General features: G+C 48.3%; 1 protein-coding gene across 1 annotated transcript; it reads left to right on the top strand.

Annotated features, from left to right (window-relative positions):
- Fam3d (FAM3 metabolism regulating signaling molecule D) lies at nucleotides 1–26,824 on the top strand. Its single transcript, XM_055599024.1, has 10 exons — nucleotides 1–199; nucleotides 10,978–11,028; nucleotides 12,719–12,826; nucleotides 16,158–16,178; nucleotides 17,653–17,770; nucleotides 18,968–19,026; nucleotides 20,335–20,385; nucleotides 21,864–21,948; nucleotides 23,814–23,940; nucleotides 26,365–26,824. Exons 2-10 carry the CDS (start codon nucleotides 11,016–11,018, stop codon nucleotides 26,452–26,454), a joined length of 672 nt encoding a protein of 223 aa, XP_055454999.1. The 5' UTR covers nucleotides 1–199; nucleotides 10,978–11,015; the 3' UTR covers nucleotides 26,455–26,824.

Below are 26,824 nucleotides of genomic sequence, written 5' to 3'. Positions count from 1 at the left end.
TCTCTTGCAAGAAGGACAGATCCTGGGCAGGGCTGGCAGCAACTACCCTCCCAAGGAGTCCATGACCTGCCCTGTCACTCCCACTGAGAAACCTCCTAAGAAAGGCCACAACTCTTCCAAGAAGCAGGAGGCAGGGGAGCAGTTGGCCGGGTCAGGACTCAAGGCATCGACAGCCGATTTATTCATCTTCTCGACCAAGGTAGGGAAGAGCGAGCCCTGAGCCTCAGGTAACGTTTCTGCCAGGCTAGAGGGCTTTACCTCTTGGTCCACGTTTTTGAATGATAGAGGCAGAGAGAGTGGGAAATGAAGAATAAGCATGCCTGAAAAGAAAGCAAGAGAAAAAGAAAAAGGAAACTACATTCCTGAAGAGATTTCTGAGACAGTGAGGAGAGTGAGGAGACTTCATCTGAAGGGGCCAAGGCCAACTGGTTGAGGGGAAGGCTGGGTTAGCATTTAGTACAGGTCACGCTGTGATTAATTAGTTATGTCTGCTGTGGGTACAAAGATAAGATCTTGGGTTCAAAATCCTTGGATTTGAAAACACAGGCTTAGACGATATCCCTTGACCACAGGGAATTTCCACGTGTATTAATCCACCCATGTATGTATTCATGCTTAAAAAAAAAAAAAAAAAAAAAAAAAAGCACATTCTAGATGAACATCAAGTTCCACAAGTATTTGAATAATGAATAAAGAGGGGCAGGATATTTTCTGGCCACAAAGTTTGTTGATCTCGGAAAAGATTGACTTGAAATGCCATGACAAAGGTACCTTGTCTTGAGAGATTTTTCTGACAATGTATTCAGGCTAGTTCATTTCATGAAGATCTGTGAAATGGGAATGAGGGGCCCGATACCCTGGTTCGAGCCCTTCAGTTCTCACCCATTAGGGATCTGTGGGAGGCATCAGTAAAGCACAGAAAATAGCACCAGCAGCATGCGAAGCATTCTCCACGTAGTAGCCTCTGTCAGGCCAGTTCTCATTATTACTCCTCTGCGAAGACAGAAAGCCAGAGCATTGAGAGACTTCATTCACCTAGGCAGATGGCAGCAGAGTTTGTGCCCTGACCCTATGCTACCATCCCCTGTGATGCAGTTGCCTCTGGAGTGTCCTTGCATATGGTTCACTCAAAGAATATTAATTGAGCACTTCCTACAGGGTAGGTAACATGCCATTGTTCTAACCAGAAAGCCAAACACAGCCTGCCAGGGGCCATCATTAGCAAATCAGTTTTGTCACATCTGTGGAGATGGCCTGGGAGTTAGGGACGGGCTTCTCCCAGGAGGTTAAATTGGCTAGGGCAGTGTGGTCTGGGAAGGTGGGAAGACAAGGAGATGAGCAGTGAAAGCAGTAGTGGCAGTGCAGACCACAACAGGGTAGAGCTGCTGGTCAAGGTGAGATAAGATGGCATCTCACCCGGGTTAAGCATGGCTGTAGGGGACAGCTCGGCTTTTCCCAGTTGAGCCATCTGTGAGTCTGCTGAGGTACACCTAGAGGCTTAGAGCCTTCTCTTTCCTGCTTATCATTTACACAGCTCTCTGAGCAGGACACCTAGTCTACAGGTGACACCGGTTACCTACTCTACTCCGGGAGGAATTTGGGGACCTGCAGAGCTGAGTAGCCTAACCTGCTCACTGGCGTTTCTCTGTGCTGGAGGATATTTGAAGTCATGGCTTGGCAACATTTCCTTAGGCTGAAGTAGCTGTTCCTTAGATGGAAGCAGTCTGTCTAATGGAGGGGCTGATGGGGCTTCAAGCAGACAGAGGACAGCGCGTAGGAGGGCTGTTTCTTGGAGAGGGTGCTGAAACTCCAATGCCTGGTACCAATCCTTTGCTTTAGGGGGCTCTAGGAGGTATTGGAACTCTGAAGTTTCCTCCCCAGGGAGCAGACAAGAGTGCCTTTTGTTCAGTTGTGTCTCCTTGAGCCAGTTGCTTCATCTTTTGTACTTGTCTAAACGTCTCCCTCTCCAAAGAATGGGTCATGTGTTTTACAGCAGATAGATTTCATCCATTTATTTGTTGGAATTAGTATTTTCTTTATTTTTTTTTAAATAATGGAGACATTAACAAATTCCTGGATGCTTAACTGATACAGATCAGTAAAAGGAAATAGTGTAAAATATCTGCCAAGGGGCTGGCATGGCGCAGGTGAATACCCAGGCTGGTACTCTTGTCAGTGTTCAGCACCTACTCTACCCTACTGTGCCCTGACACAGTGCAGGGCACCAGGCTTTTAGAACTGGCAAAATGCTATCTCCAAAAGTTCACAGTCTATCAGAATAGTCAGACTGAAGACTGGAAGTACACAGGCTGTGACACTACAAGAGAGGTGTTGTGTCTGTCGGCTTTCTGTCACTGTGACCTGAGAAAGTCGACTTAAAAGAAGAAAGGTTTATTTGGGCTTCTGCTTTCATGCTGTCGGGTCAGGGCCTGCGGTGCATCAGGGCATCATGGTGTGGAGAGTGCTGTGAAGCACAGCTGCTGGCTTTGTGATGACTAGAAAGCAAACAGAGCGTGGAGTAGGGTGTGGAGACAAAATAGACCATGAACTACTTCTTTCAGCTAGGCTCTGCCTCCTAGAGTGTCTCCTGCTTCCTGCTAGTCCATTAAGCTATCAACTCAATAGAGTAATCCAGTTCTGACGTTAGAACTCCCATAGGACCCACCTCTGAACCCTGCTGCTTTGGGAACCAAGCCTCCAACACATGAGCTTTTGGAGGACATCTCATAGGCAAACCAGAGCAGATGGGTTCGGATTCTGTGCTATCAAAACAAGCAACAACCACAAAAAGACAGGTGATGGGCGTGGAGGGTTGACTTCGAATCCAGCATGGCGCTGAGCACTTAGACCCAACTGTGTGAGGTGGGTCTTAGACCTGTTCTATAGGTGAACGGCTGAAGCAAAAAGAGAAAAAGGCAACCTGCCAACGGTGGGAAGGCTGGTAATGGTAGTGACAGACATCACTGAGGAGGAAGACTTTCCACGACTTCACGAAGGAGGCAGCATTCCACAAAGCACAGGGCCCCAAGCAAACAGGAGTGAAGGCATGTAAGGCGGACAACATTGCAGAATGTGGTGGCAGGAGCTGGACTCGGCACAGTCTGCCCACGGTCACCATGCCAAGGACTTAGATCTTCCCATTCGTATTCCTCCAGTGAAAGTAGCAATGGCAAAGTGGCTTTATTAGAGATGGCATGAGGAAGGAAACTGTTGCTGAAAACAAAGGTGTTGGCCCCATTTGGTTAGCCCTGTTGGAGATTGCAGGTATCAAACTTTGGAAGAAACGGGGTGGGATTTCACCCTGAAACTTTCTTATCTGTATAAATGGGAAAACCCTTGTTTCAGGTAGGACTCAGATACTAATGAAAAAAAAAAAAAGACATATGTTGGCATGTATGGAAAGACACACGTTGGCATGTATGGGAAGACATATGTTGTATGAAAAGACATAACGTTGGCATGTAGAGAAGTTGGGATGATTGTGACACTCCTAGGATTCTGTCTGCACATTGCTTTATTCTCCAGTAAGCTGTCCACACAGGAGAGATGTCCCTACAGGGTAGCAGAGATGTCCTCAAAAACTCTAGTTCCACACTGGGTGTGGTGGCACACACCCTTGATCATAGCACGTGGGAGGCAGAGGCCCGTGGACTTCTATGAGTTCAAGACCAGCTTGGTCTAGGACAGCCAGGGCTGTTACAGAAAGAAACCCTGTCTTGAAAAACACAAAATAAAAACAAAAGAAAATCTAGTTCTAGTTCTGAGCCACCTGGACTCAAGAGACCAACAGAAAGGCAGCTTTTCTTGGCTGAAATATCTTAGGAGAGCTCCGATCTGCCCAGAGAAGATCTCATCTCTGTGATCAAAGGATGTCATGTACTCTCTTCATTAAGGCCTGGGCCACATGGCCATCCTGGAGTCAAAGATTAGGGCCAACCCTATCTAAATGAATATGATGCAGAGATCTTTTCCCAAATGATAATTAGGATGCTCACCAGTAAAACAGAGTATTAGACAATTGGCCATGGCACAGATGCCCAATACGTCCCCACTTCCACCATAGTAAAGGATAGCAATACTGCCTAAACCACTCTACTTAACTGTCACTGGACAAGTTGCTTAACCTTTCTAGGTCACAATTTCCTCACTGGTAAAAATATAGTTCATAGGTGGGTGAGACTGGAAGGAGACGAGGGAGGGGGCTGCAGCCAGGATATAAAGTAAATACATTGTAATAAATAATTTTTTTAAAGTAGTTCATAAAAAACAAACCTGACAAGGTTGTTGGGAAGTTAAACAGTAACTTGGTGTTCAAAAGTGGCAAAATGATTGTGCTTATTAGAATCGGCATTGTGTTCTTTCTTCTTCGGTTAGATATGTGGGTCTTAGACCTTCCTAGATGAAGCATATCTGAGCACATTCCCAAGAGGCAGATATCTTAAATGACCTGCCTCTGGCAGAAACCAGATTACCTATGAATGAGTACATGTCTTCATGCTTGACCTCACTGAAGTGAGTCCAGTGACTGTAATCAGGGAAGGGGCCCTGACAGTATAAGTAGCCTCCCTCCCTTCACCCAGCTGAGTATTCTGGTGACTCCAGCCAGACTTTCAGCAAAGAGAGTTCTGGTGACTCAAACTGCTTACCTGAAGATGCCTTGCAGTTGCCCCTGGTCTCTCAGCCAACTGAGGAAAAGGGAAAGGCTGTGTGAGAAGCCTTTTCTCTAGCTCTCTGTGGGGATCTAGGCAATTCTATTGCCCATTCATCATTCAAAGAACATCTTGTTCTGGGAATACAGGGTCCTGGGAAAGTTGGGAATACATGCAGCATTCCCAGAGATGAAGCGGAGGGCTGGAGTGCTTCGTTATCTGCACTTGTCCCTGAAGGAGAACACTCAAGTGTCTGGGTGCATCTTTGTACCTAATCCCCATTAAGTTAAGCATGATGGTGGCACATACAGACAAGAAAACAGAGGTTGAGAGAGGACTACGGCTGCAATGCCATGGCAAAGCCCACAGCAGGCTCCACCATGTCCCTGCATTAACCACCTTGCATTACAGACTTTCAGCGCCTGGACCACTTGAAATTTTACACGAGTGATTGGGACTAAAGCAGTCATTTTACTGAGGGCCTCCCCAGGAGGGGGAGGAGGTTGAGGAGGAGATATTTAGCAAAGTGCATTAAACCATGATCTCCTTCAGATATACTGAGAGAAATGGCCTCCTAAAAGCCGTGTAAGGATAGACAACAAGCAACTAGCCTTCAAAGTAAACAGGTTCCCACGGATCTGCCTTCTGGGGAGACTGGCATGCCAGTCAGGAGGATGAAGGTGGAAATGGAACCTTAGAAGCTTCCCCTTATCCCAAGCACATTCCCCTCCATCACCTAAGCCGAGGCGAACCTCAATCCAGGGAGCTCCCAGGCTCATGGGTACCTTTAGCTAATAGAACTATGTATAGAGACAACACTGGCTAACTAAGGTCCATGGGCAGCCCAACACCTCTTTCCTGATTCTTTACTGGCCCACAACCACATCCACTCATATGTATGCAGTTTCCATCCTGCTCGAGTAGAAGGCTGAAGTGTCATATCTGTGAACAAATGGTCCAACCTATGAGAGCTGATTAAGCATGGGGCTTCTAAAGGAGCATGGTGGCTCATGCCTGTAATCTCAGCCATTTAGGTTGAGAGGTAAGAGGACTGTAAGACCAGCCTAGGCTATGTAAAGAGTACAAGGCCAGTCTGAGGTCTTAAGTTTAAAAAGAAAAAGTGGGCTCCTGAGACATACTGCCTCATCTGAAATTTTTTCTTCCTCTGATTCTTAGCTATGCTCTGAATACTCTGTGACTCAGTTTCCATAGATTCTTCACTGATCTGCTATGGGATTGAATCTGTTAAAATAATTCAAGTTTACACAATGCCTTGTGTAGGGTATTTGTCATCTTATCCTGGGAAATACCCCAGGCACTAGGAGGGTAAAATCTCTCTTCAATAAATAGGGGCTGGAGAAATGGCTTGTTACACATTAGACAGCTTACAACTTCCTGTAACTCCTGCTCCAGGGGATCTGACACCCTCTTCTGGCCTCCCCAGGCACTCTCACACACAAGGACCTACACACAGATAGATGTATGATACCTTAGCTATGGTTTCTATTGCTGGCATAAAGCACCACAGTCAAAAGCAACTTGGGGAGAAGAGGATCTATCTCATCGAATTACTCAGATCACATCCCATCCCTGAGGGAAGCAGGACAAGAACTCAACCAGGGGCAGGAACCTGAAAGCAGGAACTAAAGCACAGGCCATAGAGGCATGCTGCTTAGTGGCTTGCTTACTCAGGCCTTGCTCAACCTGCTTTGTTATAGAGCCCAGGACTACCTGCTCGAGGGTGGCACCACCCACAAAGGGCTGAGAATTCTCATAGCAATCATTAAGAAAAAGCCCCACAGGCTTACCTACAGACCAGTGGCTCCCTCCTCTGACATGTCTGGGCTTGTGTCAAGTTGATAAAACCAAACAGTACCTACATGTTTAAAAAAAACAAAAAACAAAAAACCTACAATATGAAGACAGAGTATCATGGAAATAAACTATTTGCTTCTTAAATAAATGTCACTGAAACAAATTGGTCTCACACACAGCCTTATTGTTTATAGGTTTATTCACTGTGTATCCCCCCTCTGTGCGGATGATATTATCAATGATTCCCTGTAGCTATCGGGGCTTGAATGGGTGGAGAAGGGATGAATGGTGGCCTCACACAGGCCTGGTATTCAGGGTGGAGAGCAGTGCCTGGAAAATGAGGGGATGAACAACTAAGCCTGGGCAGGCCCCCCACGGCCCCTGGTTCCAGGCTGATCCATAGCAAGACTGTCGGCGTGTGTTCTTAGTTTTCACTCTTAACCATGCCTCTCTTCCTGGGACTTATCGTCTTCCCCTGAGCTGTGCCCCTCGAAGCCCATCACTGCCCTGGTGGGATTGTCATCTCCTTGGCAATGAAGCCCTAACCTGGCAGGGAAGAACACACTGTGATCCGCAGCCTTCCGTGATGACACTTAGTCTGTGAAATGTCCAAGAATGATGTGACGATGACCAACCAGAACTTAAATTTTCAGAAGCCAGGTGGATTCTAAAGCCCAGGTGTGTCTTCTGGGTAGATCTAGCTTGAGGGGAAAATGATATCTAAAAGAAGATATTTCTGTGCAGGGAGAAGTCCAGTTTGCAGAAAGCCCTTTCCTTCATTCTTGACGCACCCTTCGAGTGCCTGGTACCCACACCCGGGACAGGAGTAAAGGCTATCTAGAGTGGTTGCAGGCAACAGGAAAGATGGCCAAAAGCTCAGGGCCAACCACGAAGCAGGTGCAAGTACTTTCATGGGAGGGGTCCTTGCGAAAAGTCCAAGAGTTGGAATTTAACCAGTGAGGTTCTCACTTCAATAATGAGGCTCAGATCCTCCCTCCTTGACAGTCCACCCCTAGCCTAAAAGTGTCACTCCTTTCTCTGGCTGTTTTGCCTCTGGGCAGGTTGTGATTTTGCTGAAAGGCACCTGTGTACAGAGAGCTCCTGAAAAGAGGAAGAAACTGATATCCTGGATCCTACAGGGCTTTTAGGAAATGTCACAGTGGAGACTGGAGGGCACACAGGTAGAGCTCAGTATCAAAGCATATGTTTGGCATGCTCGGTGTCCTAGGTTTAATGCCTAACACTGTAAGGGGGTGCGGGAGGCAAGGAAATGTCACAAGCGTAGATGCTGTGATAACACCTTGATTCAACAGAAAGAATAAACATCCTTGTGGAAATGATGCCAAGGAGGCAGAGGGTAGGAGGAGTAAGCGAGGCGGCATTAGGCTCTCAGGCCCCACAGCTCTTCCAGACAGGGCGACTTGCTGCCTGGCCCCTTCCACAACGCAAATAGCATCGCTTCTTTTTCCAAGGGAGAATTAAGACCCTGACAGCTCCACACGCGGCAAGCCCAGGTCTGCCTGACCCTCAGATGCAGCTGCTTTTCCAGCATTGCAGGTTTTTCACTGTTGATTTCCTTCCATGACCAGGCCTTCACACACTGCCCAGCTGCTCAGCCCACTCTGGCAGGTCATGTACCCACTGAGAAAGGGTATGTGGAATTAGGCCCACGAGCCCAGACTTACAGAAGCATTTCCAGGGAGAGATCTTAGCTGTCACCTCTCTTCTAGCCTCTATATATCCATCAGTAAACACTGGTCATGTCTGAGTCACATGCTTACTTTAAAAGCCATCACAGAAGGTCATAAATAGGCTCTGATTTGTCAGCCCCACGTGTCAGGGTAGGGTTACATGATGAATGTGTCTCTATCCAGGACGACATGGACATGTTTAACCTTGACTTCCAGAGTCAGAGAAGACTTCCCAGAGAAAGCGGCTTTAACCATGAGTCCTGCAAACTGAATAAGAGTGTTCTAGACATGGCGTCCTTACAACTGTTGAGACGAAGGACTAATAAGGACAAAGTTCCAGGGGTGGGGCAGGGTGTAACTTGTCACAGTCCCTCCCCTATGTCCAGCCTGACTCCACACCATTGCTCATCAAATGCTTCAGGAATAAAATGCACAATTTGCTGTGTGGCCTTAGAAATTACTCTGCCTCTGAATTTCCATCTGCTTCCCCATGTGATGGTTTAATCATCCTACACTCCCAGGACTGTGCAGGGTTCACTTCAACCCTTCTCTGAATATTTACTGGGCACTCTTCATGCTCAGGTAGCCCTGGATCTGCAGGACACAAGGCCTGCTGGGAAGAAGAAAGGGTTGGAAGCTTCAAATTGACCTGGAGACAGAAATCAGCAGATTGTGTGGAGAGGGACAAGACAGAGGGAGGTGGCTCTCTGATAAGGCATGGCTCACAGCAACTCAGATCCTCCTCATAACCCTTCTTTTATTCCTTCCCCAACACCCTTCCTACCTGTTGGATGAGCATCAGCCTGCAGTTGCCTTAGGCCACCAGGCCTGGCTGCACCTAGAACAAGGGGATCTCCCCCCCCCACCCAAAACTCTTCAACCTGAATGAACACTTGTGACAGAGAAAGAAACTTTTTTCACATATAGCTGCAGAAAGACTTCTCCTTCACCCTGTGTTACCTGTTCCTGGTGTCTTTCCCCTCCCCACAACCTCCACCCCAACGAGCACACCAGCCCTAAGCTCCAGCCCCATAACACCCACTCAGCTGCGAAGGTGAGCACGGAGGCCAGGGAGCTCCTTGGGTGTCAGGACGGCATACAAGGACTCAAGCAGGAGGCTCTTTCAGGCTGGAGAGCCCTTGGTTCAAGGCAGGATTATGTTCTGCCGCCCACCCCAACCCTGAAGCCAGAGCCTGACAAGGTTGGCTGCCCAGTCAGAGTCTCCAGTGTGCCCTGGCCCTCTCTCCTCCTCTCAATAATGTTGCCTAATTTGGGGGTATCTCTGAGTATCCACCAAGACTCCTCAGCCTTCATCTGCCCCTCTTTCATATCATCTATCCCACACCACCTTTCATCTCTGCTTCTACTGCATTCCTTTTAATTTTTCCTACATCAGCCTGCTCCACCCTTGCCCCTGACTAGATAAGTGCCGTTTCTTTGCACACTCTGCTACTATCCGTGTCTGCCCTGTGCTAGCCCGGCCCTTCTATCCTCTCTGTTCCCATATGTACATAGTGGGGGGACATAGACTGTCCTTCAGTTCTCATCTGGGAGCCCCTGGGCTATAAGTCATGTTCTAAGGACCCCATGTCATTATGAAATATTTTTGTATCTGAACAAAGAGGGAGGTGTCATTTGAATCTCAGGGAAGTTAAAGGGTTTACAAAAGCTTTCTTGAGGGAGGGTATGGGTTTAAAGGAGGGCGGGGGACATAGGTAACAGCTCAGATCCCTGACTCTGAAGGCTCTGGGTGGGGCTGAGGTTAGGGCAGTAGTTCTTCACTGGGGGTTTCAGCAGCTGTTACCATTGTTTAAATGTGAAAGGCAGATCCTGCCTCAGTACCTCCCATTATAGACAGAGGGAGGCCAGGGTACTTGACCTGATGCAGAAGCGTATTAGGGCCCTGTGAGTGTGTAGTCCTGTCTCCAGTCCTTGGCAGTTGGACATTGGAGACTGTTGAGAGGATGTCTGTTAAGATAGATTCTTGGGAGAAAGAAAGTTCTGGGGGCGAGGGGGAGATGAATAAAATTATAACAGGCCAAAAAAGGACATTTGCCCCAGGCTCCAACTCACCACCACCTGGCCCTCAACTCTCCAAATCCCAGCCTGCCTCCCAGAGACTTTCAAAGCAACTGACCAGACCCTAAGGGCAACACAGAGGGCATGGGAAGGATGACCCAGACCCTGCCCAGAACACAAGAAAAGAAAAAAACTCTGGGTTAAGCTCTCTTCTAGTACAAAAAGTAGCAGAAGTGGAACCCCGTAGGGAGGGCAGGGGAACACATACTGCAGATATGTGTCCACGTCCATCCCCTGTCACCTGCTGAATGACCTTGGGCTTAACCATGGTGAGTGGTCCTTACTAATCCCTGAAAAGAGATGTCCAAACAGCAACTGGCAGGAGCTTACCTGCAGGGTGCCAGTCCTGCCTACTTACGACTCCACACATCAACAAAAGTTGTTTGCTTTTACCAATGTTTTTCACTGCCTCACAGCCCTGAGAGGGTGGACAGTCAGAGAGGAGGATGGGGGAGATGGGGAAAGGTAGGAAAGAAAGGAGAGAGGGGGAAAGAGGGGAACGGAGGTAAAATCAACTCTTCCAAGTTGCCATTCCGCCCCTTGCTAATCTGCACTCAGTATAGGTGAAATCTAGGAACCTGTGCAAAGAAGATGTGGAGGTAGAACGGGCAAAAGCTGCTCCCCTGCTCCTAGGGCAGGCAAGAGGAAACCGAGCCAAAGGATGCCAATCTCAGTTCCAGGACCCTCCCTGGTCTTCAGGCCCCAGAGGTCAGTTTGTAATTTGGTTTTTCTTCTCTCCACAGGTTAACACTGACCCCAAGCCATTCTTCCCCTCAAAAGCATGAGAGTGGCAGGTAGGACAGGGTTCTGCAGCTTCTTGGGGGGGTCTAAAACTTGTTTTAGGATCACTACCCTATCATAAGCACCCACCTATCCCAGCTTCAGGGGTGGGTCAGTGTCTCTTGTCTACAGTCCTAGCAAGAAGGATGTCATGCAGGGGAATCTGGGAGAATGGAGGGTGCGACTTCATCCCTTTGGACATTGTGACATAACATTGTCACCTACAAAGTTCACACTTTATAACCACTAATAAGTTCCTAAAAATAGATACATGATAGATAGATAGATAGATAGATAGATAGATAGATAGATAGATAGATAGACAGACAGACAGACAGATGGATAGAATCTGCGCGTGTGTATGCTGATGTGTGCGCTCACAGGTGGACACACATGTCAGAAGTCAGATGTTTTCTTCTCAAGGTCTACTATATCTTTTAAGACAAGGTCTCTCCTTGAACTTGGAATTCAATGATATGGAGCCCCTGAGGCATGCTTGTCTCTACCCAACTCTTGTGGTAGTGCTGCAGTTATGGATAGACACCCCTGCCCTGGCTCAGACATGTACGCTGAGGATCCGAGCTTAGGCCTTCATGCCTGTGTAGACAGCTCTATACCCACTGAGCCATCTTACCTGATTCATAAGTCTCTGAATGTTTTTACGTTTATGATTTTCATGTTGGGTCATCTTCGTAGCTCTCCTTGACTGGCTGTGCCCTGTGTCTGGATACAGCTATAGGCTGGGTGAGCTGAACAGCCTGTGCTCAGCCCCTCCCGTGAATGGGATTGCTCCCAACTGTAGGAGCCAGACTTGCTTCTGGATGTAAGACAGGAAATGCCAGGGAGCTGGGTCCTGTTCTGAAACTGCTGAACAAGTCCACTGTGTGGTTATTTCTGGTGGCTCCAAGCTGATTGAAAATATGGAGGACATCCCAAGCTCCCCAAGCAGCCAGACAATTACCTACTTCTGTGACAATAATAGCAAAAATCCAGGCCATGCATCTACCCACTCATCCACTCTTCTACTCACTATCTATCCACCCACTTACCATTCCATCCATCCATCCATCCATCCTGTCCATCAATCCATCCATTCGTTTTTCTTTAATTCATCAACTACATATTAGTACATGCTCTGTATACAAAATAAAACCCTTGCCTTCAAGAAAGTCACATCCCAGAAAGCAGTCAGGTAACAGCCAAGTAATGTGATGATGGTATTTGGAAACAAATGGGATGATGTGACGGAAGGTAAATGAGGAGGGTTACAGCTGAAACTGTGATGGCCAGGGACCACATAGATAAGGGCATTACCATATCTGCCCTTTAGAGGTGACTGAGTTTATCTAAGAGAGGATGAATTCCAGAAAATAGCACAGACCCCAGAACACATCCCTGAGGGTTCTGTCTGGGCAGCCCAAAGAGGAATACTTTCAACTCATTCACAATGGCCATTTGGGAAGCGTTCACAAAATCTGATCATTGATCTCTTTGTCTGACCCCAGCATCGACTCTTATGTGGTCTCAGCACACAGTCTCATGGTGTGGACATAGCCTGCACCCAGGACAGAGGGTCTCCTATAGTGCTGGAATTTGTCACCTGGAATTTGGCAAGAATTCACACATGGAGTTTCTTCATGGCCCTGCACGGCAGCCTCCTATTGGGGCATGGCACGTGATCTGATAGAATCTCCCCACTTGCAGGTCTGATTCGTGCTGCAGCCTTCATCTTTACCCTGGTTGCCATGTGGGTCTTCCTTCGAACCTATACCAGCTTCAGCAGGAAAACCATCCGTCTGCCACGCTGGCTGGGTGAGTGGAGCTCATGGCCATAATCTGCAGACTAGGATGTGGGGGGTAAAGCCCTTTCTCTCCTGGGTGACTCGGGAGGCAGTCACAGGAGGTAAGCTGTGAACTCACATTGTGGGGCACGGTGTATGATTCCTGGACTGACAGGAAGGCTGATGCTATGAAGAGCAGAGAAGTGTCCTAAGGCCCTGATTTAAGGAAGGACAAAGAAAAGGAAAGAAGGAAGGAGAAAAAATGCTGTCTGAGCTATGAGTGAAGAAGTGATACTATCTGAGTTGCGAGTGGATTCTCTTTCCTGTTGTTCCCTCTGCTTCAAACCATCTCTGTACAGGGCCTGCACGTCTTCTCCATTTCACATTCAGCTTCCTACTCAAATATTACCATCCCAAAGGCCTCCCTTGACCTGCCCAGCTCCAGCTGTAGCCTGTTCTCTTCCTTTAGCCTCTTTCACGTCAGCCTGTTTCTTTCCAAACACCATCATCCCGTTATTTGTTTCCCTAGTTATTGCCTGACACCACCTCCTAGAATGTAACGTTCCTGAAGTCAAGGATTTTGTGTATAGGGCAGGGCCAATAACTATTTAATGAGTGAAAGAAAAATGGATGGATAGATGTATAGATGTAGATGGATGGTTGCATGGATTCGTGGATAAATGGATAGCTAGGTGAATGAATAGATGAGTGGGTGGATGGATAGAGAGTGGACAGTCAGACCAGAGGGTAGGTAGATCAGTAAGTGAATGGATAGCTGAATACAATGACAGATCAATAGGTGGGTGAATCAGTAAGTAAATGAGTAGATGAACTAATGAATGGATAGAATGAAAAGTAGGTGAGTTGTTGGTAGACAGATAAGTAAATAGATGAGTGGGTAGGTGAAGAAGAAAATGGATTAACAAGGAGATGATAAGTTCTTACTGCTTTACCTATACAGTATCATTTATGATACACAAATATCCTCAGGAAGTGGTCATTCATGTGGTTGCACAATAGAGCATGATTTGTGGCGTGGTTTCATCATGTGTGTTCTGAGAAAATAGAAAATCTACGCAACATTTAAAACTAACCCACATTCTCCCTTAGAGACATCAGAGCATGGATGAGAGCCTGAGTGTGTACATTTAAATCCTTTCAAGAGAGAAGGGAAGGGATGTGTATAGTGAGATTTGTCTTCCTGGGAGACTGAGAACCACCACCACTGACAAGAATCCAATATGATCTTCAAGAACCAAAATGGCTCCCTACTTCCCATTGCAGAAGGAAATCAGGAACCTCATCTTTAATACAAAACTCCACAGTGGAGGGCTTGAGAGGCCTCATGCCATCTGCCTCCTGCCAGCTGAGACACACAGCCCACATCGGGATTTCATGGAGACGAGAACCAAGGCAGTACAGGAGGGTCATGGTATCTTGTACAGGATAGAGCCACAGTGGGAATGTGGTGGTCAGCTGTTGCAGATACCTCACACAGTAACTATCTATACACAGTAACTATAAATACAGTAACTAAAACACAGTATTTATCTCTCAAAGCTCAGCTACCTGGGAGCTGACAAACCAATAGCTCCGATGCACAAAATCAGGGCTCAAGCTCTGTGTACGGTCACAGGGACCCCAAAAGAAGGAAAGGTGACCCCGTTTGTGGTGCACTGGCCTAGTCCAGAGTCTCCAGAAATGCAGGTGTGTGCCCAGTGGGAAGAGAGACAGAAAAACCCTCCAATAGTCCAGACTCAAGGGCTGACTTCCCCTCACTATCAGGCCTCTGCACCCCGCTGGGGGACACACACCCCTATTTTATGATTTCATGAGCTGATACTAAAGCCTATATACTACCACAGCACAAATTTATTTACTTACTATTTTACAGGAAGATGTTGAGAATTGGTTTCCTTCGTAATTCAATCTGGTTTATTTTATGCACTTAATAACTTGCACTCTGCTAGAGAAGAAAGTTACTAAGTATCCCAAGAGAGTAAGGACAAACTTACTCTAAAAAAAGCTTATGGGCCTTTTCCAGGCCACTGAGGCCCACCGCACAGGAGTACGGAGGTTAAGAACTCATGGCTTACCGGACAACCCAGGCAAGGAGAGACAGGATCAACCTAACTAGTTTGAGTATGACAGTGTCTCTTGAGTCTCATAACTGAGAAGTCAGGTATAAATAGTTCCAGGGTACCACAAAGACCTCAGGGCCCGCCTTAACCTTGGATGCTGTGGCTACATACGTGTTTATTTTCAAGAGAGTCCTGGGTAGCCTGGATTACCCTCAAACTGAGGGTACCCACGCAGCGGAGAATGGCAGTGAACTTTGACCCTCCTGCCTCTGTCTCCTGAGTGTTGGGATCACAATTGGGCACCACTGTGCCTGGCTTATGGGATGCTGGAAGTTGAACCCAGCGCTTTGTGCATGCTAGGCAAGCAGTCTACCAACTGAATAACATCCCCAGTCCCCAGGTGCTGCTTTCCTTCAACACAGTAGAATCCACACCCATGGTCAGCTTTTCTCTAGGACACATGGTGACTACCAGCTGTCCAGAGGCCAACATTATAACTGAAAAGGGTACACACACACACACACACACACACACACACACCAAGGCCAAGGGAATATATTAACTCAAAGAAGGCCTCTGTCTCCAGAGGACTGTAGTACTGTGGTTGGCTCAGCCTTGGTCATTTGCTGTGCCTCGGCCCCAGAAAAATAATGTTCCTTCCCTGACATTTTGCGTCCACTGAAGGAACCTGTTCTCTAGGACTTGGAGCCACCTGACCTAGGAACCTGGAAACAACTAGGACAGAATGAGACAAGACACCAGGCAGTGACCAGGATCCCTCAGGCCGAGCACAGACAGGCGTTCCGGAAAGATGACCCAGGGGCCACAGTACCACCAGCAGCATAATCCTCTCCTTCACTGAGGGCCTCTGAGTCTCCCTGGAGCCTCTCAACAGCCCAGCAAGCATGGTTGTGGTGCCTTCTATGTGCTGTCAAGAAAACTGGGCCACATGGCCCTTAAACAGCACAACCACCAAAGAAAAGGGGTTAAGGCTCCTCACAGCAGAGACGACTTGATTTTAAACACGTTTTTGTCTGTGCATGTGGATGTTTATGCCTATCTGTGTTGAGCATGCATGCATGTGGCTATTCATGGGTGTCTCAACCTGAGCATGTATGTAATGTGAGTATAGAGGTATGTGTGCCTATTCATGAGTGGGTGGCAGCAGCAAATGATGTAATGGGCTAATTTATGTCAGTGGAACCACTTCCCAGTCCCCCTCCCCTATCCTGCAGGAGGCTGGAGTACCTTTTTGCTAATCAGTGTCTTTCTCTCAAACAGGCATGGCCCCCAAGGAGATCCGTGAGTATCCACTGGGCCCCACCCCCTCACCTGCCCTCAGGCACAATGTCTCAGGGTCTATATTCTCAGTGCTGCAGGCCCCAGAGACACACAGGTGTCCAGAGTCTTCCCAGCCCACTCCTCTGTGACAGTGACAGTATGATATGACAATGATGGCTCTTGAAGCAGAGGTTGGGTAACCCCTTCCTGCCATTCAAACTGGAAAGGTCAAGGTTTTACTCTCCTTTCCGCAACTTCTTCTGTGTAGTCCAGACCATGGGGCACCCTGTCTCCTCTCTCTCTGAAACCTCACCTTGTTATGAGCCAGAACTGAAAGAGTACCAGGGTTCTCAAAGAACACAGAAGGTGGGAAGGAGGGAGCATGGCTTCTGTTAACGTTAACTCTGGGAGAGCCAGACACTGCATTTCATCCTCTGTACATCTCAAAGCTGAAACATGCCAATGTAGGTTCCATAGTATTTCCTTTCTCTAAGTGGGGAAACAGAAGGAGCTCTCCTGGCTAAGGCCAAACAGCTGTAGTGGCAAGTAGGGGGTCAAACACCCCCACTCTGCTATTTCAGAGACCATCTGCCCAACAGCTTTTTGCATAAGGCCTCCCTGCCAGGTCCTTCAACCTCCTAACCCAACATAGTGACTCCAGAGAGAGCTGAGCTTCAGGGTTGAGATTTAGGAAGGCATAGGAGCCCAATGCACACAGGATTGCAGAGAGAAGACTAAAAGAACTCACATAAACTGTTTATAGCCTTGACCTCATTGCTCTGAAGCCTCCTGAGTCCAGTTATGAACCAGACCCACAGTTATGACATCTTGCAGATATCATCTGCTGGGGAATAGCAAACTCAAACAAGCAGACTCCATTCTACCCTTCCTGATCTCATGGCAGACATCACTAATCAATTCCCACATTCTCACTCTCCTAGCCCATAGCCAGCTCCAAGAGTTTTAGTATTAAGATTTTCACAGAAGGTCCAAACTGGCATTTAGGAGAAAAATCTGCTAGTCCTCTCTGATCAAAAACTCCCTGATTTGACATTCAGCAAAGATAATTGGAGAAGCTTCTAGATTGGTAGAAGAGAAGTTCATAGTTCCTGGTATCTCCCCAACACATACATACAGTGCTTGTGACAGTACAGCAGCTTCAGGCCCAGAACAATGGCACCAGGGTTCCTGGAGGGATAGGGCTCAGAGTTTGCAAGAGCTATGAAGACAGCTCTTTCCGCCCCAGCTCAGACTCTAGATCCTGGCTTCCCATAGCTGAGATCTCCCCCATAGGCATCATTTCCCTTTATCCAGCAGCCTAGTGGTGAAGGCTGGACCATCAGAAAGCAATTCCAGAAAAGCTTGCTTAAGTTGGCCTGCAAGCTCTGGGCACTCCAGCTGTGGTCCCAAGGGAGCCTAGTATCTTCCCCACTAAGTGAGAACCAGTCCTGTCTCCAGATGCTGCCCCTTGGAGAATGCTGTGTTACCTTCCCAGGGGTCCCGAATACCAAGTGTGGGCTCAGCAAGCTCTGCCCAGACAACTTCTTCGCATTTAAAATCAGCAGTGGGGCTGCCAATGTCGTGGGCCCCTCCATGTGCTTCGAAGACGAAATGTAAGTATCCAAGGGGTGGCTGTGTTTCTCCCCCCGCGTTCCATTCATGCATTCATCCGTCCATCCATTTGACAATGTAAGCTTCAGGGCAGGCCCCTGAGGGAGCCCCCGCCTTTCCCAGGTGACGTTTGACACCAGGTGTGTGTTGCACATAGCAATCAGTCTGCTAGCACCACTTTCAGCCACACCTAGCTAAATTGCCCCTCCCTCCCTAGCACTGGCAGGCAGGCTATTACTGTTCCTGTGTAAAAGAAAACAAAGTGAGGTTCACAGTGCGTCACTTGCCGTGCTGAACGAAGGTCTGCCCAACAGACAAGCTGCTGAGCTTCTGGTGTAAGGGATGCTCTGGGGGGAAACTAGGAGCCCAGTCCCAGCCTAGAAAGCTGCCTTATCCTGCTGCGGAGAACGGAGGAGTATTTCTGTCCAGAGGCTGAACTAAACACAGCTTGCTAAGGCAGACTGTGTAGTGGTCTGTGTAGTTCAAATGCCAGAGGTTCCAAGCTTCAGGATGAGCAGGATCTAGCAGCTCAAAAGGCGCCATCAAGAAAGCCTTCTTCTCACGGCATCCCTCGCTTTCTCCTGCTGGCTGCTCTCCCCCCACTGAAAAATGGGACTTCTCTGTGAATGAGGAGAACACCATATACTCTTGAGTCATTAGCACCACCTTAGCACCTCACCAGGACAAGAGCGATCCCAAGACTCGGTCTTCTTGCTGCCTGGGGGCCTGAGTCTAATCCTGGTCCAATCACCATGGCCAAAGCAGCTTAGGAGGCTGAATCAGGTCAGTCTGCTGCCCCAGAAACCACGGCCTGAAGGTGGGAAAATACTGTTATCCTGAAGAATGGCAGCATGTGGATGCCAGATTAGTGGCGACCCAGCTGAGCTCCATAGGGGAACCAACCACTCCAGAATGACAAAACCTCCCCTGATACCTCAAAATCCCAGGCAAGGACTCTGTCTCTCCCTGTGTGCAGACTGACACAGATACGCCATGGACTAACGAGCTAGAGCACAAAGAACACAGCCCACCACAGGCTTCCAGAAAAAACTCTACAGCCCAAACCAGTACATGTGTTTCCTGGAGCTTCTGCCCAGGGCCCCAGGGCTAGGCCTTCTCAAGGTCCCCATCACAAAAGCAGAGCTTTCCTTCTGCTCCCGGGACCACGGGCCTATTTCACTCTCCTTCTTCATCTGCAGCATCATGAGTCCTGTGAGAAACAACGTGGGCAGAGGCCTGAACATCGCTCTGGTGAACGGTGAGTGGTCAGTGTCAGACCTGAGACCTGGGCCGCTCCACTCCAGCTTAGGCGAACTCCCATGCAGTCACAGTGGGCACACAGTGGGAACTGAGATGCGACAGGCAGGGCAGGTATAATCACAGAAGGTTCCAGAGCGGGCAACAGTCAGCTGCAGCTAAAAGTCAGCAAGTCATGCTGCGGAGAAAAGGAGAGACACTTCTTCCAGGCATTAGGGAAGAGAGGAGGAAAGGAAGGTCCCAAACTGAGACTTCCTGTCTGATCTCACAAGCCAAAAAAAAAGTGCCAATAAAGCTAACATGTGAAGCATGTACTGTGTACGAAGTGACCCCAGCTCTGGCCTCCTCCAGGTGGCAGCTTCCTGGCACTGCAGTGTCTCCTGGCAGGTGTGTAGTTTTGGGGCCTCAGACTCCTCACAGATAATAATTAGGCAGAGCAACAAAGCGTAGCCAAACATGGCTGGCTCCTAACCTCTTGCTGTCCAGAACTTCCTTTTGAGAAAGGAAGTTCAGACTATGCTACTCACCTCTACCCTGATTCTAGAAAAACCCACAAATGAGCATGGTCACAGGGACACACAACCCCTTCCAAAGACCCTGGGTAAAGCTCCTTATGGCTCTGAGACTTGAGAGGATTTGCCATGTTCCCCTTCACAGGGAGCGTTACCCTAGCCACGGCTTCAAGAAGCCCCGGCGCTGCCATGCCCTTTGCAATACTGCCATCTAGTGGTGAAGATTGAGACCTGTGGCTTTGCTCCAGAAAGCCAAGGTGTTTTGCCCCCAAACCACAAAAGCAACTCAGACCCTGAAAACAAAGAGACCATAATCACTGAAAATTCCATGGCCTCCAAAAATTCCAGACGTGGGGTGCAGATTTCCCACTCACTGGGGGCAGTGATAGCCATGCCCTTATAGTTTTGCAGGAGACATATCTTCTAGCACACCTACTGTTTTAGATGTAGGTCATTTCGAACCAACAGCCCATTGACTTTGTGCAAACATTGAGGACAAACTGCTGAGTCATGTGTGAGCAGCTGTCTCTCTCTCTCTCTCTCTCTCTCTCTCTCACACACACACACACACACACACACACACACACACACACACACACACACACGCTGCGTTCTGGCCTTTCAGCCAGCCAGCGTGTTCTAGCTCTCAGATAAGCACTAGCCCGGGAACTGTGAGGCCCTGCATGATCTTCCCAGGACCTAGTTTCATGAGGCTTCATACCACCCAATAACCAGACTGAGCACAATAACATGCAGGGGGCCTCACATTTGGGACTCACTAGTTCTCTTTTCACCAGGATCTACGGGACACTTGCTGAGAAAGGGCAGCTTTGACATGTACTCTGGAGGTAGGCACCTCTGCTGGCACTGCCGTCCTGGGAGCGGAGCCCCTTCCTGCAGCAGGGAAGTTCACACACAAGGATTCGGGAAGGCTGAGGGTTATCCTGCCGCTATAAACACCTCCCTGGGGTCCATGACTGTGCGTCTCGGGCACAGATCCTTAGATGAGGGTTTGTGTATAATGGTTTATTTGGAGGCTGATTTCAAGAAATTCTCACAGTGTATCAAGGAGTGAGAAAACTGAAGCCAACTGTGGGTTTAGAGAGCTGTTGCACACCGTCTCAGACACAACCCCAAGCCCTGTTCCCTCACCACTTCCTAACAACTCTGGCTTGCCCTCAGGGGCAGGAGGGCTCTTAGAGGCCAGGCAGAACCCCAGGCCAAAAAGTGTCATTGTTGTCATTGGTGCCAGACATGTGTACGCCCACTGTTGTGCTAAGGATGGGGCAGAAGACCCTGGCATCTTCTCAAGCCCTGCTAGGGAGAGCACGCTACAAGAGTGGAGGCTGTAGTGACCTCTAGCGGACCCAAGGATAGGACATGACCTTCTAAGGTCCCGAAGCACCTCTGAGAGATGCTCACTCCTTGCAGACCTGTTTTGTTCCTTTTGTTTGTTTTCATCTCTGTGCATATGGCTGGCTCCTGGGACGTCACCCTTCCTTCTTTAGCACAGTGAACAGAGCAGGTTTCCTTGAGCTGGAATCCAGGCATCTGGGTCCCATGAACAGTGTGGCTGCTGGTTTGATGCTCTATAATCACAGTCTGGACGTCCTCAACCGTTTTTCCATCAGTGGCCCTACGTTTTTATTTTTCACTGGACCCCACAATTTATGTAGCCAGTTCTGCTAACAATTTATAATTCCATTAAGGGGAGCGTATTGCATGCTCCAAATTATCACACATAGATATCACAAAGACACCACTTGCAAGGTTGTTGCTCATCCTTGTGGATATGTCACAAGACACTAGAGAGCTGTTTTTTTGTTTTGTTTTGTTTTGAAACAGAGACTTGTGAAGGTGAGGCTTCTAACTCATTATGTAACCAAGAATGAACAACAGCCTAGACTGTCTGTTGTAATTTAGAAGATGCCACGTGGCCTGGGACAGTAGGGATATACGAATCCTTCTGCCTCTCCCTCCCAAGTGCTGGCACTACTGGCACGTATCATCACACTAGGTCTATGTGTTTCTAGGGATCCACTCAGGCCTTTGTGCATGCTAGGCAAGCGCCCTCTCCCTGAGCTGTGTACCCAACCCCACCCCAGGGTCACACGAGTGACGTCTCCTTCTTAGGTGCCCACATTTCCCTGCCCAAGGACAAGTGCAGCAGGAAGCTCCAACCCCATCACACCGCCTCCATCTGGCTTCTTGGCTCCCATCAGCCTGGTCCAGATCCTCCCTTGGTCATTAGGGAATAGAAGGAAATAAGGATGACCTGCAGTCATTTCTCCTAAAGATCAGCACCTCTCTTTTCTTCCTCTCCCAGAACCCCAACTCTTGCTGAACTTCCTTGCAGAAATTCCAGATAGCACGCTTGTGCTGGTGGCCTCCTATGACGACCCAGGGACCAAGTAAGTGGGGAATTCCACCTGCTAGGCCACATGATGACAGAAACCAAATACTTCCACACCTGCATGTACTTTCCTGCTCTCCTGAGAGCCCCACCTTCCAGCAAATTATCCTGAGAAAGGAGCCATGGAGATGGGGGAAATGCTCTGGTGGTATGTTGTGCCCTTCATTATACAATGATGGCAAACTCTCCCCATCAGATAGCGGGTTATAGAAATTATAGCATGATGACATGTCATTATATATGATATATATACATGTGTGTAGACACTGTGCATTGCAAATGAAGGTGTGAAAATTATTAAGGACTTGCAAGAATGAGCACTGTCTTAGTGTTTTAGTGAAGAGACATCATGACCAAAGCAACTCTTACAGTAGAAAGCATCTAAACTGGAGGCTTGCTTGCTATTTCAGAGGCTTAGTCGATTATCATCATGGCAGAGAGTATGGCAGTAGATAGGCAGGCACAAAATTGGAGAATTGTCTGAGAGCTCCACCCTGATCTGCAGCGGGGGAGAGAGGGACAAAGAGGGAGAGAAAGGGAGGGGAAGGAGGGAGGGGAGAGGGAGAGAGAGAGCACAAGACTGAGCCTAGCATGGGCTTTATCCCCAGTGACACACTTCTCCAACAAGGTCTTACCTCCTAATCCTTGTAATCCTTTCAAACAGTTCCACTCCATGGTGACCAAGCGTTCAAATAGATGAGCCTGTGGGGACCATTCTTATTTAAACCACCACACTCAGCCTTCAGGGCTGCCTGATATACATACATATAATATCACACACATATGCACATTCATTAGCCTGCTGAGATGGCTCAGTGGACAGTGAATAAGAGTGGAGAGTGGGTTCAAATCCCCAGAGCCTACATCAGTGATTGGTAGACATGGTAACCAGTCTGCATTTCTAGCCTCTGAAGTCCAAGACAAGGGATTACCAAAGCAAGCCAGCTAGCCAAACCAGGTATATCAGCAAGCTCTGTGTTTGACTGAGAAACCCTGAGTCAAAAGAACAAATCGGAAGAGGGATTAAGAAATATTCTCACTATCAGCCTTGGAACGCCACACATACACACGCACATACACACATGTGCCACACATACATATACAAGCATACATATACACGCATGTACACACATATATGAGAAGAAGAAAAGCAGCCTCTTGTGCTATAAAGCTTGTTAAACAACTCATTACAGTGTTAAAATGTTTACAATGAATTAACTGAAAGTTGGTGCTTACCTATCTCTCTTGAAGAAATCATTGTAAACATTTTAACATGGTCATGAGTTGTTTAATGGTGGGTTAAACCTCTTTCTTACAATGGATCCCACTGTTTAAAAAAAAAAAGTGGGGCTGGAGAGATGGCTCAGTGGTTAAGAGCACTGTCTGCCCTTCCAAAGGGCATGAGTTCAATTCCCAGCAACCACATGGTGGCTCACAACCATCTATAATGTGAACTGATTCCCTCTTCTGGCAGGTGTAAATGCAGATAGAACACTCATATACATAAAATAAATAAATCTTAAAAAAAATTATAAAAATTTTTAAAAAAAGCAACTCATGACCATGTTAAAATGTTTAAATGATTTCTGCAAGGGAGAAGGGTAAGCTCCGCCTTTTAGTTAATTCTTCATGATGTCCTATGTTTCTCAGATGAACAGAGTAACACTGTCCAAACATGTCTCCAGCCCCACCCAAAGCTCTCTTGGAAAGTCTCAGACCCCTAGCCCAGTCCCAGTGAACTTTGAGAGCCTCTGAAGGCACGTATGTGTGCAGTGGGGAGTGGGGTAGGCCATTGAGCTGCTCGCCCTGTTCCTACCTCCCATCAATATCCTTTGGCCTCACTCCAACTGTTCTCTCTGGCAGAATGAATGACAAAATCAGGATGGTCTTCACCAACCTGGGCAGTTCCTATGCAAATCAGCTGGGCTTCCGGGACAGCTGGGTCTTCCTAGGTGCTAAAGACCTCAAGAATAAAAGCCCCTTTGAGCAGGTGGGTGCCTGGCTGCCTCCCTGTCTTAGGGAGGGCTAGGTGAACAAAGAGCTTCAGTGGGTGGAAGGACAGTCACTCACATAGGCTATACTGCTGGTCAGAAACTCCCTACAGAACCAGCATGGAGGACTGCCCTACTGTCATTCACCCCAATTTTGGGTGGTCCAACTGGCCAAATCCCAGCAGGAAGCGACCTTGGCCATTTTGCAAGAGGTGGGCCATATATGAATCCATAGGTATACACAAGTTCCCAAAAAGAGAGAACTTGAAAAGGGGGGGGGGTGTAAAAAAGGAAGGCACTAAATTCAACGGGAGGAAAGAGAAAAAAAGGTAAAGATGAAGCCATCTTAGGGTAGGGAAGGGTAGGAAGCAGAGTGGCTGGCTTCTGGTCCCAGCTGTGACCTTGACAAGCCTGTTCCCCAGGCCTTTCATCTCACCAGTAATGGGAAGAGTTTTGGAGCTGTGAATCTCTGAGTCCCCTTGGGAGCTCCCTAGGAGATTATGAACTTGCACCAGGAAGGGGACAATAGGACGCTGCACCCAGCATGTGGAAAGAAATGCTTAGCACTATAGTCATGACCTGAGGGTGGCCCTGAGCACGAGAGTCTAGGAAACTCTAATGTGGAATCTAAAGAATACTCACAGGATGGAGAGGAAATAATCAGAGCCTGAAGACTCCAGGGAAATATTGGACCTTCTCCCCTGTTCTGTGCATCCCAGCCTGGAGCAACCCCAGAAATCTAGGAGAAATGACCTGTCCCTCCCTGCACCACCCAGATCCCAAAATGGGAGCTAAGGGTTAATGATTCTATACACAAGACTATGTAGACTAGACCCAAAAGGGAACTAGTGCGGACCAACAAGAAGCACATGCAAAAGAGTGGCAGGATCTGACCATAACAGTAAGTGCTTACGCTGCTCAGGCATAAGTTACCAGCAGATCCCAGCTAACATGCCTAGTGAAGCAGAGATGATGATTGTCTTAGCGCACCTGTGAGATACCAGAGGCTTGGAGAGCTCAGGTCTCAGAACAACTGCGAAAGGCAGCCCACTTCTCACCAGGGTTTGTCCAGCTTCATAAAGGTGTCCTGAGTCTCTCAGGCAGCCTCACTGGCCAAGCACAGAGAGCACCATGGGAGAAAAGAGAGTCAGGAGACAGAGAGGATGCCTACGTGAGAATGAGACAGGACACAGCAGCCCAGATGTGTAGAGACTGTGAGGTGTGGGCAGGCCCGAGGGGACTGCGGAAGCAGGGCTGAACTCTGGGAGCAGGACCATTGTTTCCTTGACTGGACAATGCTGGCTTGCATGCACGTGGCTCCATAAGGACATGTCCACATTGTTAATTTTGTTGTGTTCTTAGTTCTTTGCTGTGACAAAGATTTGAGAGAAACTACCTACCTAAAGGATCAATTTATTTTGGCTCAGGCTTTCAGAGGTTTTGACCCGCCATGACAGCACAAAGCAGCTCGCCTCGCAGGGAGCAGCAACTAAATGCCTGAGCTTGTAGCTCCCTGCTTTCTCCCTTTATCCATGCTCTCAGCCTACGAATGGGGTGGAGTGGATGAAGAACTGCCTCTTCATTAGCTCCCTCTGCAAACACTGGCAGAAACATCCCCAGAGGAATACCTTCCAAACCTCCTAGCTGCTTTTCAGCCCAACCAATGAGCAATCAGTTTTAGCCATCACCCATATTTAGAAATCAACCCTAGTTCCGGATGGCCTAAGCTAGGAAAAGAAAGGGGAGAATACTCATGGCCTCTGGGTAAGAATGCAGGGCCTGGCCTGGCCTCCAGCACACCCAGGGGAGTCCAGACAGCGGGCAGACTAAGGTGCACCCCTTTTTCCCTCCTCACAAGGAAGGGTCCAGGATCCAACAGAAGCAGATGGCCACAAAACATGACCCAAAGATGCCCTATGTCCCCATGTCGATAACACATTAAAGAAATCACACAAAGAACTTCCCAGCCGGGGGACCCACATACAGTGACATTGCCTATCCATGCCTCAGTTTCTGCCACAGAAGGGAACCATAACAGCGTGCCCTTCCCAGGGCTGTTGTGCAGATAAGTACACAATTCAGCATAGGACAGTGCCAGCGTGCAGCAGTGCTCAACACCATTAGGATTCTTCTTTTCCATGGCGTTATTATTGTGATCTCAGCCGTATGGGGAGTTAGTGGAAAGTTTGGAGAAGGGCTGCAGCTCCCCAAGCTCCCCCAATCCTTGGTGCCCCATGGGACATAACAGGCCCTGATCCTATTTCTGAGACCCCAGAGCAAAGTTGTGGTACTTCCCTGAGCTTCTGGCACCATCTATAAAATGGGGTTGTGAGCCCTCAAGTGCTGAGGGATATGCAAATGCTTTTTGCATGAGTCCTAGACAGCCTTGCCCACTGTCTAAAACATCTCTCTTCTCTCCCTAGTTCTTAAAGAACACCCCAGAAACAAACAAATATGAAGGATGGCCAGAGTTACTAGAGCTGGAAGGCTGCGTGCCACGGAAGGTATTTTAGGGTGCTCATGACTCTTCTGGCCCAGGAGGCCGAAGAAACGCCCAAATGACTTGAGAGCAGAGCCCAGGGTTGCTGGGTCTGTGCTGACAGGAGCTGACTGGAAGGAAGAGAGAAGGAAGTCACACGCTTCTCATCCCCTTGGGTGGTGTGATTCACTTTCTGTCTGATGAAACAACACCACCACCACCACCCCCCCACTGCCCCGCAATGACCAGCCTGAAGACTGGCAGCCACAGGACCTGTGGAAACGTCTGGAGTGGAAAGAACAAGTGAGACCTCCCAAGACAGCCCAAGGTTGTCTCCAAAAGGACTGGCTGTTTATGCCTAAGCAGGATTAAATTCTATTTTTGGCTGATTTTGAACTTTCCAA

Source organism: Psammomys obesus, unplaced genomic scaffold (genome assembly GCF_907164565.1).
Source record: "Psammomys obesus unplaced genomic scaffold, mPsaObe1.curated_primary_1811, whole genome shotgun sequence".
NCBI classification, from domain to species: Eukaryota; Metazoa; Chordata; class Mammalia; order Rodentia; family Muridae; genus Psammomys; species Psammomys obesus.
Note: the sequence above shows the minus strand (reverse complement) of the source record. Positions and strands in the feature narration are given on the sequence as shown.